This window comes from Pan troglodytes, chromosome 23 (genome assembly GCF_028858775.2).
Source record: "Pan troglodytes isolate AG18354 chromosome 23, NHGRI_mPanTro3-v2.0_pri, whole genome shotgun sequence".
In the NCBI taxonomy this organism is placed as follows: Eukaryota; Metazoa; Chordata; class Mammalia; order Primates; family Hominidae; genus Pan; species Pan troglodytes.
Genome location: NC_086016.1, coordinates 34,610,717 through 34,625,203, shown reverse-complemented (window position 1 = coordinate 34,625,203; position 14,487 = coordinate 34,610,717). Strand labels below are relative to the sequence as shown.

General features: G+C 44.0%; 1 protein-coding gene across 10 annotated transcripts in view; it reads left to right on the top strand.

Annotated features, from left to right (window-relative positions):
• SYN3 (synapsin III) overlaps positions 1–13,293 on the top strand; it is a 546,668-nt gene extending 533,375 nt beyond the window's left edge. For all 10 annotated transcript variants that reach the window (XM_054675522.2, XM_016939061.4, XM_016939062.4 and 7 more), the window contains exons 13-14: positions 8,514–8,805; positions 13,021–13,293. In XM_054675522.2, the coding sequence (XP_054531497.1) occupies positions 8,514–8,805; positions 13,021–13,153 (425 nt within the window). In that variant the 3' untranslated portion in view covers positions 13,154–13,293. The remainder of the gene's footprint in view (positions 1–8,513; positions 8,806–13,020) is intronic.
• The last annotated feature ends 1,194 nt before the right edge of the window (positions 13,294–14,487 follow it).

Genomic DNA, 14,487 nt, shown 5'->3' with positions numbered 1-14,487 from the left:
CACGAGGTCAGGAGTTCGAGACCAGCCTAGCCAATATGGTGAAACCCCATCTGTACTAAAAATACAAAAAAACTAGCCAGATGTGGTGGTGGTGTGCACCTGTAATCCCAGCTACTCGGGAGGCTGAGACAGGAGAATCGCTTGAACCCAGGAGGTGGAGGTTGCAGTGAGCCGAGATTGCGCCACTGCACTCCACCCTGGGCGATAGAGGGAGACTCCATCTCAAAAAAACAAAATAAAATAAATAAATTTTAATATTAATAAAATATTAAATATTTTATTATTAATATTATTAATATTAATAAATAAATATTAAGAAAATAGTAATGCCTTCTTTCTGATATATATATATATATCAGAAAGAAGGCATTACTATCATGTTGTGGTCTTCCAGTCACTATTATTAAAAGCAACAGATTCATTACTTCCTGAAAAAAAGTTAACCTTGGCCACCAAATGGCTTCCTCTTCCACAGGTCTTAGATAAAATGTCCCATTCATTTTTCTTGTTTGTGTTTCTCTTTCTGGAAAAGCAGGAGATATTTTTAAGAAAAGGGAAATTGTATAATTGTACACAACTGTGTACAGACATACCTCAGAGATATTGCTGGTTCGGTTCAAGACCACCCCAGTATATAGTAAATATCAGAATAAAGGGAGTCACACAAATTTTTTGGTGCATATAAAAGCTATATTGACACTATACTGTAGTCTCTTAAGTACAATAGCATTATGTCTGAAAAAAACAAAGTACATACCTTAATGATAAAATACTTTATTACTAACAATCATCTGAGCCCTGGGTGAATAGTAACCTTTCTGCTGATGGAGGGTCTTGCCTCAATACTGATGGCTGCTTACTGATCAGGGTACTGGTTGTTGAAGCAAGGGGTGACTGAGGCAATTTATAAAAATAAGGCAACAGTGAAGTTAGCTGCATGCATTGACTCACCCTTTCACACAAGATTTCTCTGCAGTACGTGATGCTGTGTGATAGCATTTTACCCATAGTAGAACTTCTTTCAAACTTGGAGTCAGTCCTCGCAAAACCTGCTGCTGCTTTATCAACTAAGTTTATGTAATATTCTAAATCCTTTTGTTGTCTTTTCATCAATCTTCATAGCATTTTTTTTTTTTTTTTTTTTTTGAGACGGAGTCTCCTCTGTCGCCCAGGCTGGAGTGCTATGGCGCGATCTCGGCTCACTGCAAACTCCGCTTTCCCGGGTTCATGCCATTCTCCTGCCTCAGCCTCCCGAGTAGCTGGGACTACAGGTGCCCACCAACACTCCCGGCTAATTTTTTGTATATTTTTTAGTAGAGACGGGGTTTCACCGTGTTTGCCAGGCTGGTCTCGATCACCCGACCTCGTGATCCGCCCGCCTCAGCCTCCCAAAGTGCTGGGATTACAGGCATGAGCCACTGCGCCTGGCCCCTTCATAGCATCTTTATCAGGAGTAGATTACATCTCAAGAAATCACTTTATTAGCTTATCCATAAGAAGCAGCTCCTCATCAATTCAAGTTTTATCACGAGGCTGCAGTAATTCCATCACATCTTCAGGCTTCACTTCTTATTTTAGTTCTCTTGCTATTTCCACCACATCTTCACTTACTTCCCCCACTGAAGTTTTGAACCCCTCACAGTCATCCATAAGGATGGGAATCAACTTCCAAACTCCTGTTAATGTTGCTATTTTGATCTCCTCCTATGAATCCCAAATATTATTAATGGCATCTAGAAAGGTAAATCGTTTCCAGAAGGTTTTCAGTTTCCTTTGCCAAGATCCATCAGAGGAATCACTGTCTATGGCAACTATAGCTTTATGAAAAAAATTTTTTTTTGAGACAGAGTCTCGCTCTATAGCCCAAGCTGGAGTTCAGTGGTGCAATCTCGGCTCACCGCAAGCTCCACCTCGCGGGTCCTGGTTCAAGCAGTTCTCCTGCCTCAGCCTCTCAAGTAGCTGGGATTACAGGTACGCGCCACCATGCCCAGCTAATTTTCGTATTTTTAGTAGAGACGGAGTTTCGCCATGTTGTCCAGGCTGGTCTTGAACTCCTTACCTTGTGATCCACCCACCTCGGCCTCCCAAAGTGCTGGGATTACAGGCATGAGCCACTGCACCTGGCCAAAATGTATTTTTAAAATAATATGACCTCAGATTTTAAATTACTCCTTGATCCATGAACTAAAAGACATGATATGTATTAAAAGACATGAAAACAAAATTATCTTGTACATCTCCATCAGAACTATTGTGTGGATAGATGCATTGTCAATGAGCAGTAATATTTTGAAAAGAATCTTTTTTCTGAACACTAGGTCTCAACAGTAGGCTTAAAATATTCAATGAACCATATTGGAAATACTATGCTGTTATCCAGGCTTTGTTTTTCCATTTACACAGCACAGGCAGAGTAGATTTTGCATCATTCTTAAGGGCCCTAGGATTTCCAGAATGGTTAATGAGCACTGGCTTCAACTTTAAGTCACCGGCTGCACTAGCCCCAACAAGAGAGTCAGCCTATCCTTTGAAGCTTTGAAGCCAGGCATTGACTTCTCCTCTTTAGCTATGAAAGCCCTAGATAGTATCTTCTTCCAATAGAAGGCTGTTCCATCTACACTGAAAATCTGTTGTTTAGCACAGCCACTTTCATCAATAATCTAAGCTAGTTCTTCTGGATAACTTGCTGCAGCTTCTTCATCAGCACTTGCAGCTTCACCTTGCAGTTTTGTTATGGAGATAGCTTCTTTCCTGAGACTTCACCCACCAACCTCTGCTAGCTTCCAACTTTTCTTCTTTAGCTTTCTCACCTCTCTCAGCCTTCATAGGATTGAAAGTAGTTAGGGCCTTGCTCTGGATTAGGCTTTGGCTTAAGGCAATGTTGCGTCTGGTTTGATCTTCTTTCCAGACCACTCAAATTTTTCCGTATCAGCAATGAGGCTGTTTTGATTTCTTATCATTTGTGTGTTCACTGGAGTGGCACATTTAATTTCTTTCAAGAACTTTTCCTTCACATTCACAACTTAGCTAACTTTCTGGTGCAAGAGGCCTAATTTTCAGCTTGTCTTGGCTTTCAACATGCCCTCCTCACTAAGCTTAATCATTTCTAGTTTTTTATTTAAAAGTAAGAGATGTGTGACTTTCCCTTTCACTTGAATATTTAGAGGCCATTATTGGGTTCTTAACTGGTCCAATTTCAATATTGTTGTGTCTAGGGGAAAGGGAGGCCCAAGGACAGGAAGAGAGATAGGGAAATGGCTGGTAAATGGGGCAGCCAGAACACACACATTTATCAAGTAAGTTCACTGTCTTGTTTGTTTGTTTTTTGAGATGGAGTCTAGCTCTTTTGCCCAGGCTGGAGTACAATTGCACAATCTCAGCTCACTGCAACCTCTGCCTCCTGGGCTCAAGCGATTCTCCTGCCTCAGCCTCCCGGGTAGCTGGGACTGCAGGTGCATGCCACCACACCCGGCTAATTTTTTTGTATTTTCAGTAGAGAAGGGACTTCACCATGTTGGCCATGATGGTCTCGATCTGCTGACCTTGTGATCCGCCTGCCTTGGCCTCCCAAAGTGCTGGGATTACAGGCATGAGCCACCACGCCCGGCCAGTTCACTGTCTTATATGAGTGTGGTTCATGGCACCCAAAAACAATTATTAATACAATAGTAGTATCAAAGATCACTGATTACGGATCACCATAACAGATATAATAATAATTTAAAAGTTTGGAATTTGTGACAATTGTCAAATGTGAGGCACAGACACCACACGAGTACATGCTGTTGGAAGGACAGCATTGACAGACTTGCTCAATGCAAGGTTGTCACAACCCTCCAATTTAGAAAAAACACGGTATCTGCAAACTGAAATAAAATGGACCACAATAAAACAAGGTACGCCTGTATAAATACACATTAGTATTCTCCTTCAGGCAGATCTAGTGTGTTTGAATCCAGTTCCGTATCTCACTGCCTTTGCCGTGTTAGGCAAGTCATATTACTTCTCGGGGCCTCAGTTTCCTCAGTGTAAAGGAGGAAATAACAGCTTCCATGTTTAAGGATGGGGTGCTTGTCCATGAAATAAATGCAGGTGAAGCAATTAGCAAGGCATCAGACACAGAGATAGTGCTTAGAAGGTGTCAGTTCTTACTACTAATAATTTACTACGAATAACTATGACATAATGCTTACTATTAATAACGTGTGTCTTATACATATTGCTTTTCATGTTTATTATTAACAATCCTTATAACTAATGCAGTGCCCCGTTACCCAGCAAGAATTCTATAGTAATAAGTGTTCCAAAACTACATATTCCTCACTCTACCAGGCTCCTGGCTGTGCCTCTGCCCCACACCCTCCTTTCCCCTCTGCCCTGGGACCTGCTTTTTAAAAGCACATTTGAACAGAGCCATTTTAAAACAGAGAGCTACTGTATTCTGATTTCCTCTCTGGCCCAGAGTAAAACATGCTTGATAAAGAGATATTATTTTAAGGGAAATGAGGCTAAACACACTTTTAGTGAGTTGAAAAACAATCAATTTAAAACCAATTAAGGTAATTAAAGAAAATGCCCAGTGAATTAACACTCAGATTAAAAATAACAAGGCTAATGAAAAACAACGCTTTCATTGAGTTCCCCAATTAACAAATCACATTATTATTTTGAACTTGCTGTTCATTTCAACTCAGTAAAAGTGAAATTTTCTTTTAATAAGCTTCATGTCTGTGCTTAGGCAAATACTTTCTATATATGTTAATATTTTGTGTATGTGCTTATATAAAAAATACTAAATTGTTTGCTTTGCCAAGAAGCCGAAAGAAATAACTAGGGCAGTGGTAATGGTTAGCACTCTGGTCTCTGAATCCAGTAACTAGGGTGTCTGTCTTGATAAATCCCAGGTGTGTGATAGGGACTCAGCAAAGAGTTACTGAATTAATATATGGGTATTCAGATTTTCTAAGATATCAACCTGGGAAGGGAGGCGAGTCAGGGGAAACTGAAGATAAAAGTAGAAAACAAATGTTTTATTTGAACTGCGGTGGGTTTAGAAAACCCAAAAGTAACCAACATTTAAAAATCAGGAGGTGAGCTGGGCGCGGTGACTCACACCTGTAATCCCAGCACTTTGGGAGGCTGGGGTGGGCGAATCACAAGGTCAGGAGTTCGAGACCAGCCTGGCCAACATGGTGAAACCCTGTCTCTACTAAAAATACAAAAAATTAGCTGGGCGTGGTGGCGGACGCCTGTAATCCCAGCTATTTGAGAGGCTGAGGCAGGAGAATCTCTTAACCCAGGAGACAGAGGAGGTTGCAGTGAGCTGAGATCGCGCCACTGCACTCTAGCCCGGATAATAGTGCAAGACTCCGTCTCAAAAAAAAAAAAAAAAAAAAAAATCAAGAGGTGTTGCTTAAACATCTAGATTTCCAGCATCTCTTGATAGCACAGAAGCTCTAGAAACAATGGGCCTGTGTTTCTATATAGCAACTGTCCCTGGCGTTACTAACAGCGGCTTCCTTGATCAGAGCAAGGGCTCCTAGGGGCTCCTGCGTTTGCCTCCAGCCCTACTCCTCACTTCCATAGTGACAGAGAGGGGCAATTGCTATGTTCTTTATGCTTGCACCTCTTCAGAGAAATAGTTCTCTGGACTGTTTTTATCTCAAGTGGGCAAATTTTTGAAAGCCTCATTACTTTTCTTATATTTGCCTGCTTTATTTATTTACATACCTGGTTGGCCCTAGAGGTGTTTGAGATAAATGTGACCTCCCATCTACTCGCATATACAATCATGAAAGAGGTAATGAATCAAAGCCATGTAATATAATCAGATGCTAAACTGATGCTGCAATTTAATCCAATTTAGTGTTCCACAAGCTCACAAAAATGTTCAGATCGGGAGGGATGTTTGATGTACAGTCCAATGACCTTATTTTACAAATGAGGGCCCACAAGCCCAGAGAAGGGGAGTGACTTACCCACGGTCACACAGCGAGTTAATGGCAAGGCTTGAGTCAGGACCTGAGGCTCCTGGTGCCAGTGTGGAGTCAGGGCCACTGGACTCCACAGGTCATGGAGGTTATACAGGTGGCATGTCCTCTGAAAATATGCTCAGCTGACGTGACATCTGGTAAGGGAGGCTGGCTGAAATCTAGTCCTTGCCCCTTTGGCATCTGGCTCAGAGCTGCTTCAGCTGAAGGAAGCCGCCTTTTCTTAATTAGCAATAAAGATGTTATGAGGACTCAGGCGAGCCTGCGTGGTGTAGTTTTCATAAAGGAAAAAGTAATAAAACAGGGTTTTTGAGTCAAAGAGATCTAGGTTTGAATCTCGGCGTGTCCCCTTATTCGTAGTGACATCTTAAGCAAGTCACAATCTATCTGGGTCTCAGTTTCTCTGTAAAAATGGGGCCAAGCACAGTGGCTCACACCTGTAATCCCAGCACTTTGGGAGGCTAAGGTGGGAGAATTGCTTGAGGCCAGGAGTTCAAGACCAGCCTGGGCAACACAGCGACACCCCATCTCTACAAAAAAAAAAAAAAAGACAGAAAGAAAAAGTGGTGTTGGGCCTGTAGTCCCAGCTACTCTAGAGACTGAGGCAGGAGGGTGGCTTCAGCCCAGGGGTTCACTGCTGTGGTGTGACCATGCCACTGCACTCTGCCCTGGGTGACAGAGACCACATCTCTTTTATTAAAAATTATATATATACATACATACCTATATACACGTATACACACACTATTAAAATTATGTTCACCTATTTCTTTTTACTTTTTAAAATGTGCCTACTAGAAAATGTATAATTATACATGTGGCTGTCTCTAGAGTTCCAGGGACAGCACTCCCTTGGCTGGGAGGCGGGGATGAAAATAATGCCTAACCCACAGAGCTGTTGTGCCCAGTCCAAAGCTGGTGACATAATAGGTGCTCAGTAGAAGCCCCATTGTTACAGAGTCACAGAGATGGGTTCCAGCACCTTTTAGTTTTCAGTCTCCTAACGTGCCTACGGTGCTCTCAAAAAAACGTGGCAAGAATAACCCCACTCTCCCAGCAGCAGCATGTCGTAGGGAGAAGAGACCTACGGGCAGCCAGTCGGCTTTGGCAAAATGCAATTCACCATCAACAGCCCTGACACCCAGAATTTGAGGGTTAGGAGAGTGCACCTTGATTGTTTGGGGCCTTGGAATTCTACTCAAAGTCATTTCTGGGTGGCTTCAACATCCCCAAGCTAAGATGCCTCTTGGCTTGCTTGTGGAAGCCTGTGTGCCCTGTACGGTGAGAGGGAGAAACCAAGATTCTCTTTGAGCTTTCTGTGGCTCCTCTTCCAACTGGGAAACCTTAATAAGACTCGGTCTCCACCTCTATGTGGTGAGAAGAATGGTATCTTCCCTACTGACCTCTCTAGGTCAAGTGATAAGTTGCTTTTGAAAGTTCTTGGAAAAGTTTAGAGAGCAACTCAAGAAGTAAGAGTTAATTCTTGTCGTTGTTTCCAAAGAAATACATCTTCAGTGTGGAAAATACCCGTGAGAAAAAAAAAGAGAGAGAATTAAAATCCTTCATAATCTCACCACTTTTGTAATGATTATTTAGTGTCTCATTACTCAACGTAGGATAAGCTGGGAACCCGTTAGAAATGCAGAATCGCAGATCCTGCCTATATTAGTTTTCTCAGGCTGCCTTGATAACAAAATGCCATAGACTGGGGGGGCCTTAAACAACAGACATTTTTTTCACAGTTCTGGAGGCTGCAGGTACAAGATCAAGGTGCTAGCAGGGTTGGTTTCTGGTACAGCTTCTCTCCTTGGCCTGCAGATGGCAGCCTTCTTTGGGTATCCTCGTGTGTCCTTTCCTCTGTGCCCGGGTACATGACACTCCTGATATTTCTTTCTCCTCTTATAAGGACACCAGGCCTATCAGATTAGGGCCCCACCCTATCACCTCATTTAACTTTAATTACCTCTTTAAAGATCCTATCTCCGAATAGAATTGCATTGAGGGTTAGGGTTAAGGTTTCAACATATGAATTGGGACAGGGTGAACACAATTCAGTCCGTAACGCAGCCCGAGACTCACTCTATCAGAATCTTTATTTTGACCAGATCCCCAGTGATTCATATGCACATTAAAGTCTGAGGCACACTGGTTTTAGTGTACAATCTTCCAGTCTTGCTTTTTTATATATGTTTTTACATATGTGCCAAAATAAAACCGTAAGTACTGTATTCTAAGCTATTTTGTTCAGCAGTATAATATTTAGCATATGTTATCAACAGTATCCTATGTCATTTAGTATTACTCAGCCACATCCTATGTGATGACCACAGCATATTCCATTATACAGATGTATCTTAATGTTCCTAATTACTTCCTTATGGTTAGGTATTTATACGGTTTTCAGTTTTTCACCGTTATAAGAAACACTGTAATGAACATCCTTGAAGCAACATTAGTTGTGTACAGCCATAGCTATCCTAAGAAAAAAAATTGAACTGAACCTTTTTTTTTCTGGCCCCTTAGGAGGCCCTCGCCAAGCTCAGTCTCCTCAGCCCCAGAGATCTGGAAGCCCCTCCCAACAGAGGCTCTCCCCACAAGGCCAGCAGCCCCTGAGCCCCCAGTCCGGATCTCCACAGCAGCAAAGGTCACCAGGCTCTCCGCAGCTATCCCGGGCATCCAGTGGCAGCTCCCCAAACCAGGCCTCCAAGCCAGGTGCCACCCTCACCTCACAGCCCCGGCCCCCTGTGCAGGGCCGTAGTACCTCCCAGCAGGGTGAAGAGTCCAAGAAGCCAGCACCACCCCATCCGCATCTCAAGTAAGTGCTTTGGGAATTGGAAAAGGTATAGGATAGAGCTCGGGTGTGGGCAGAGCTTGGCTGATTCAGGGTTAGGGACTTGGAGACAAAGGAAGACCCAACGAGGCCTTGCCTAGACTTCAAATAGGTAAAAACAGGACTAGAGGACAGAATTTGCTGGGGAGGCCCAACAAGGTGAGAGTATAGATTAGACACCACCGTGACCCTCCGTGTATACACATACCAGCTATTTACCAGCTATTGTTTGCTGCGTAACAAACCACCCCAAAACTTAGTGGCTGAAGAAAACAATCATTTTCTTTGTTCATAATTTTTTGGTTCAGCTGTTTGTTCTGAGTTTAGCTCAGCTGGGAGGTTCTTCTGCTGGTGTCTCCTATAGAGTTACAGAATAAAACATAGGATACCCAGTTAGATTCACATTTCAGATAAAAAACAGATGATTGTGAGTATAATTATGCCCCAGACATTGCATGGAGTATACTTACACTAAAAAAAAAGTCTTAGCTTTTTATCTGAAATGCACATTTATCTACACATTTTTATTCGCTAAATCTGGCAACCCTACTTTCCTGGGATCACTCATACGACTGCAGTCATCTGGCAGCTTCACTGAGGCTGGATGGTCCAAGAAGGCCTCACACACACATCTGGTTGTTGGTGCTAGCTGTCAGCTGGGCCTCTTTCTCTCCATGGGGTCTCATCCTCCCCAAGGCTAAGCCGAGCTTTCTCACATGGTAGAACTGCTTTTAAAAAGGGAGAAAGTACAAGCTGCAAGGCCTCTTGAGGCCCAGCCTTGGGAGTTATGAAATGTTATTTTATCACATGCTTTTAGTCAAAGCAAGTCACAGGGCCAAACCCACATTCAAGAGGTAGGAAATAAATTTTTGGTAGGAGGAGCCATGAAGTCACATCTCAAAAGGGCAGGCTACAGGGACAAGAGGAATCATTGCAGTCATTTTTGTAAGCCATCCATCACAATACACATATACATCCTGTTTCCTCTCAGGCCCATCTCTTTGTTTGTCCTAAAGAGAGGTCCCAAGTAACTGATCTTTGGAAAGCTCTACCTTCTTTCAAGGCCAAATGTTGATCATCACAGTTCACAGCTAACAGCTATTGTCCACTTACTATGTGCCAAGCACTTTACTTACTTGGGTTTTTTTTTAAGTTCTCACAAGCTTAGGAGTTAATAACTATTTTTTATCCCCATTGTACAGACGAGTAAGCAAAGAAAGATTAAATAACTTGCCAAAGTTTCCAGTTAATAACTAGAAGAGCTGGGATTAGCCCCACGACATCCAGTCCAGGGATCATGCTAACAACTATTTTTTTGAATAGGTAATATATTCACATAGTTCAAAGATCTAAAAGGTATCAGGCCAGGTGTGGTGGTTCATGCCTGTAATCCCAACACTTTGGGAGGCCAAGGTGGGTGGATCCCACCTGAGGTCAGGGGTTTGAGACCAGCCTGGCCAACATGGTGAAACCCCATCTCTACTAAAAATACAAAAATTAGCTGGGTGTGCTGGTGCGCGCCTGTAGTCCCAGCTACTCAGGAGGCTGAGGCAGGAGAATCGCTTGAACCTGGGAGGCTGAGGTTGCAGTGAGCTGAGATCGTGCCACTGCACTCCAGCCTGGGCAACAAAGTGAGACTCCATCTCAATAAATAAATAAATAAATGAATAAATAAATAAATAAAAGATGTATGTTGAAAAGCCTCGTTCCCACCCCATTCTCATCCAACGCTTTGCTGCCCCCATCCCCAGAAATGACTTTTGTTAGTTCCTATGTGTCCTTTCAGTGCTTCCTTATGCAAATAAAAAATATTTGCATAAATAAATAATAAAAATGTTCAGATCCTCGCCCTCATTTTCTTACACACACAGGAGTATTCACTATCAACACCATTCTGCTCACTGCTTTTCATGTTTAATAATAAATCCTGGGCTGGATGCGGTGGCTCATGCCTGTAATCCCAGGACTTTGGGAGGTGGAGGCGGGCGGATCACAAGGTCAGGAGATCGAGACCATCCTGGCTAACACAGTGAAACCCCATCTCTCCTAAAAATACAAAAAATTAGCCAGGCGTGGCGGCGTTCGCCTGTAGTCCCAGCTGCTGGGGAGGCTGAGGCAGGAGAATGGCGTGAACCCAGGAGGCGGAGCTTGCAGTGAGCTGAGATCGTGCCACTGCACTCCAGCCTGGGTGACAGAGCAAGACTCCATCTCGAAAAAAAAAAAAATCCTGGAGCACCGAGTTTCTTTGAATTTTATTTTTTATGGCTGTATAGTATTCCGCTGTACCGTTGTACTATAATTTATCTAACTAATCCACCACAAATAGAAACTTGGTTTGATCTTACAAATAATGCTGCAATTAATAAATCTGAGCATATACTTTCATAGTTTCAAGACTCACTCTAGAGAAAATAACCTGACATGATATTGTTGGATCAAAGGATAAATGTATTTTTAGTTTGACAGACACTAGCAAATGGCCCTCCTGGCAATATGGAATAGCAGTTGACAGCACAGACTCTAGAGTCAGACTGCCTGGGTTCAAATCCTAGCTCCACCACTTAAAAACTACACAACCTCAGATAAGTTGCCTAACCTCGCTGTGCTTCAATTTCCTCACAGGCGGAATGGGGACAATAACCGCACAGGGTTATTATAAGGATTGCAATGAGTTTATGCACAGTTGGTGCTTAGAATGCTGCTGCCACTACAGAGGCTTATCTGCATACAGCCTGTCACCACATAAGGAGATCAGCCAACTAATCACAGGACAGACAGGGGCTCTGGGCCTTAAACCAGGTTTGGTCACTGACCTTACAGTGTTCTAGCTAAAAACACATAAATTTCCTGACTAATTCCTTTAAGAACTTGGTTCAACTCAAGTCAGCAGGTATTTACTGAATTTACCTACTCTGTGCCTTGTTCTAGATAAGACTCTCTGAGGGGTAATAAGCAAGGAGTAAAAGACAGTCCCTGTGTTGAAGTCCCCAGTTTTTGTTTTGTTTTTTTTTGAGATGGAGTCTCGCTGTCGCCCAGGCTAGAGTGCAGTGGCGCCATCTCGGCTCACTGCAACCTCCGCCTCACGGGTTCATGCCATTCTCCTGCCTCAGCCTCCCGAGTAGCTGGGACTACAGGCGCACGCCACCTCACCCGGCTAATTTTTTGTATTTTTAGTAGAGACGGGGTTTCACCATGTTAGCTAGGATGGTCTCGATCTCCTGACCTCGTGGTCCGCCTGCCTCGGCCTCCCAAAGTGCTGGGATTACAGGCGTGAGCCACTGCGCCCAGCACAGTGTGGTGCAGTTTTTAATGTGATGACAGCATCACATGCAGAGCTCTTCACCTTTTGACACATGTACATAATCTCTTCCTATGTCTGTTGCCTCCCCTCCTATGACTGAGCCTCCCGAGGCAGGGCCTGAATCATATTCGTCTTACACCCCTGTCCCCTAGCACAGGGGAAGTGCTCAGCAAGCAGTTGCTACAGGCTGGCATTTGGGAAGCACTCAGAATGGCATCTGCCATTCAAAAAGTTGGGACTAAAAGAATTCCAAAAGCGGGTGGGGGACAGAATTGGCCATAAAGACATTGGAGAAGAGATGGGAATTGAAGTCCAGAATGTCAGAGCTGGAAGAGGCCTGAGGGTCAGCAGGACAAACCCTTCGCTCTACAGATGAGGCAAAGGAAGCCCTGAGAAGGTAAGTTCCTTGCCCAAGGCTACACACATCAAAGAGCAGAGAAGGTTCTAGAATACAGGCCTCCTGATACCTAAACGAGTGCTGGAAATAACTATAACCTGATGTTGATACAGCACATTGCAGTTTACAAAGTGGGTTTGTACCCATAGGCAGGAGAGCAGCCAAGCTACTCTCCAGCAATGCCTGCTGCCTCAACAGTCTGGTATAATGGAAAGAATGTGGCCTCTGGGTGCTCCCCCATTACTTGCTGTGAGGACTGGAGCAAGTTACTTGACTCTGTGAACCCCTATTTCTGAACCTAAGAAATGGGGAAAATAACCACCTTGCAAATTATGTGTGTAATGTACCTGACATCATGTAAGCATTGGAATGCCTGGTTTCTGGTCTTCATAACCTTATGATGACTGGGGTAGCCCATCTGGCTTACAGGCAAGCCCCCAAGACCCATTTCTTTGATAGTCTTCGCCTTGTCTTCCTCAACCCCCTTGCCTTTCTGTTTCAGCAAATCTCAGTCCCTGACTAACAGCCTCAGCACATCCGACACCTCCCAGCGTGGGACCCCAAGTGAAGACGAGGCCAAGGCTGAAACCATCCGCAACCTGAGGAAGTCTTTTGCCAGCCTGTTCTCTGACTAACGCCATCCAGGCTGGGAGGGGAGGAGTGCTCTGCTACACTCGTCCCCCTCCTGCCTCATCTTCCTTCTCAGCCTTGGTTCCTGATGGGAACAGAATGGAGGGCCTGAGAACATACTTTCTAAATGCCTTTGACCCAGGAACCGATTATCTATATTTGTTCCCATTTTCCTTTACCGTGACATTCCAGCATTATCTGACTGTGAGGTGGGCCTTTGAGAGCCTCCAGGTTCCTCAAAACAGGCCTGAGCGATGGGCATCACACCCTCTGCCTACCCACATGCCTGCTTACCTGCCAGATAACCAAGTGAGATGTCTGCGAGTGGCTAGTTTTCACATTCTTACTAGTGTTTGGCTCACCTTTGGGCAAAGGCCCCCTCTAGGCCTTGCCCCACCTCCATCAAACGCAGACACTGTAGTCAGACCTCAGCAATATAGGAGGCAATAATCTTTTAACAGTGTTTTGCAAACAAACAAAAAGAGAAAAATCCCAGCCAGGGGAACTCGCCACCTGCCCACACTAGTTCCATCCACGCTCAAGACCCGCCCTTAGACCAGGCAGGCAAAGGCCCCCATCACACTCGGCCACTAGTGGGGTCCTGAGGCCAAGAAAGAAACCAGACCCTGTATGACAAGTGGGGTCTTTCAGAACACGACAGAAACAGGGGGGCCCTTGTAATGCCACTCATACTCAGAGCATTATTCTTATTTGGACAGCCAAGGGCAGATCACAGGTTATTGTAGGAATAAAGACTAGTTTACAAAGGAGAAAGAGGCCCTGGACTTCCCAAGGAAAGGGTCAGGTTAGGGCTCCTGTACCCATTCTGTTCCACCACTGTTTGATCTCTCTGGCCTCCCACCAGGAATGCCGTTTCCTTTTTATGGATCTGTTGGGAACCAGAGAGAATCAACAGATCAATGACATAGGATCCGAAGTGCAATGATATTCACTTCTAGTTTGGCATTTCACAAACTCTGTACAGCAAGGAATTGGTAGGTTACTCAATTTCAAAAGGGCCCCATGGCCAAATATGTTTAGGAACCGCTGTTTGTATTTCTTTTTTTGGAGACGCATTGTATATAATATATGTCAAAGGCTTTCGGAATTCCTGCAGGAAAGAAATCAGCTTTGTTAAATCCAAACTGATTTGACTCAATAAGTTAGTTGCAGAGCTGGAAAAAGTAGTCTAACTCCCTTCCCAGTGCTCTTTCCCCTATACCAGTCTGCCTCTCATGCTTAGATAGCGTTCAGCGGTGATCCAAATCACCAAGCACCTGGTGCTAGAAACGTTGTAGGTGCCAGAAGCAGCCTCCTGGTCCCAAAGAGAGCCCAAGAT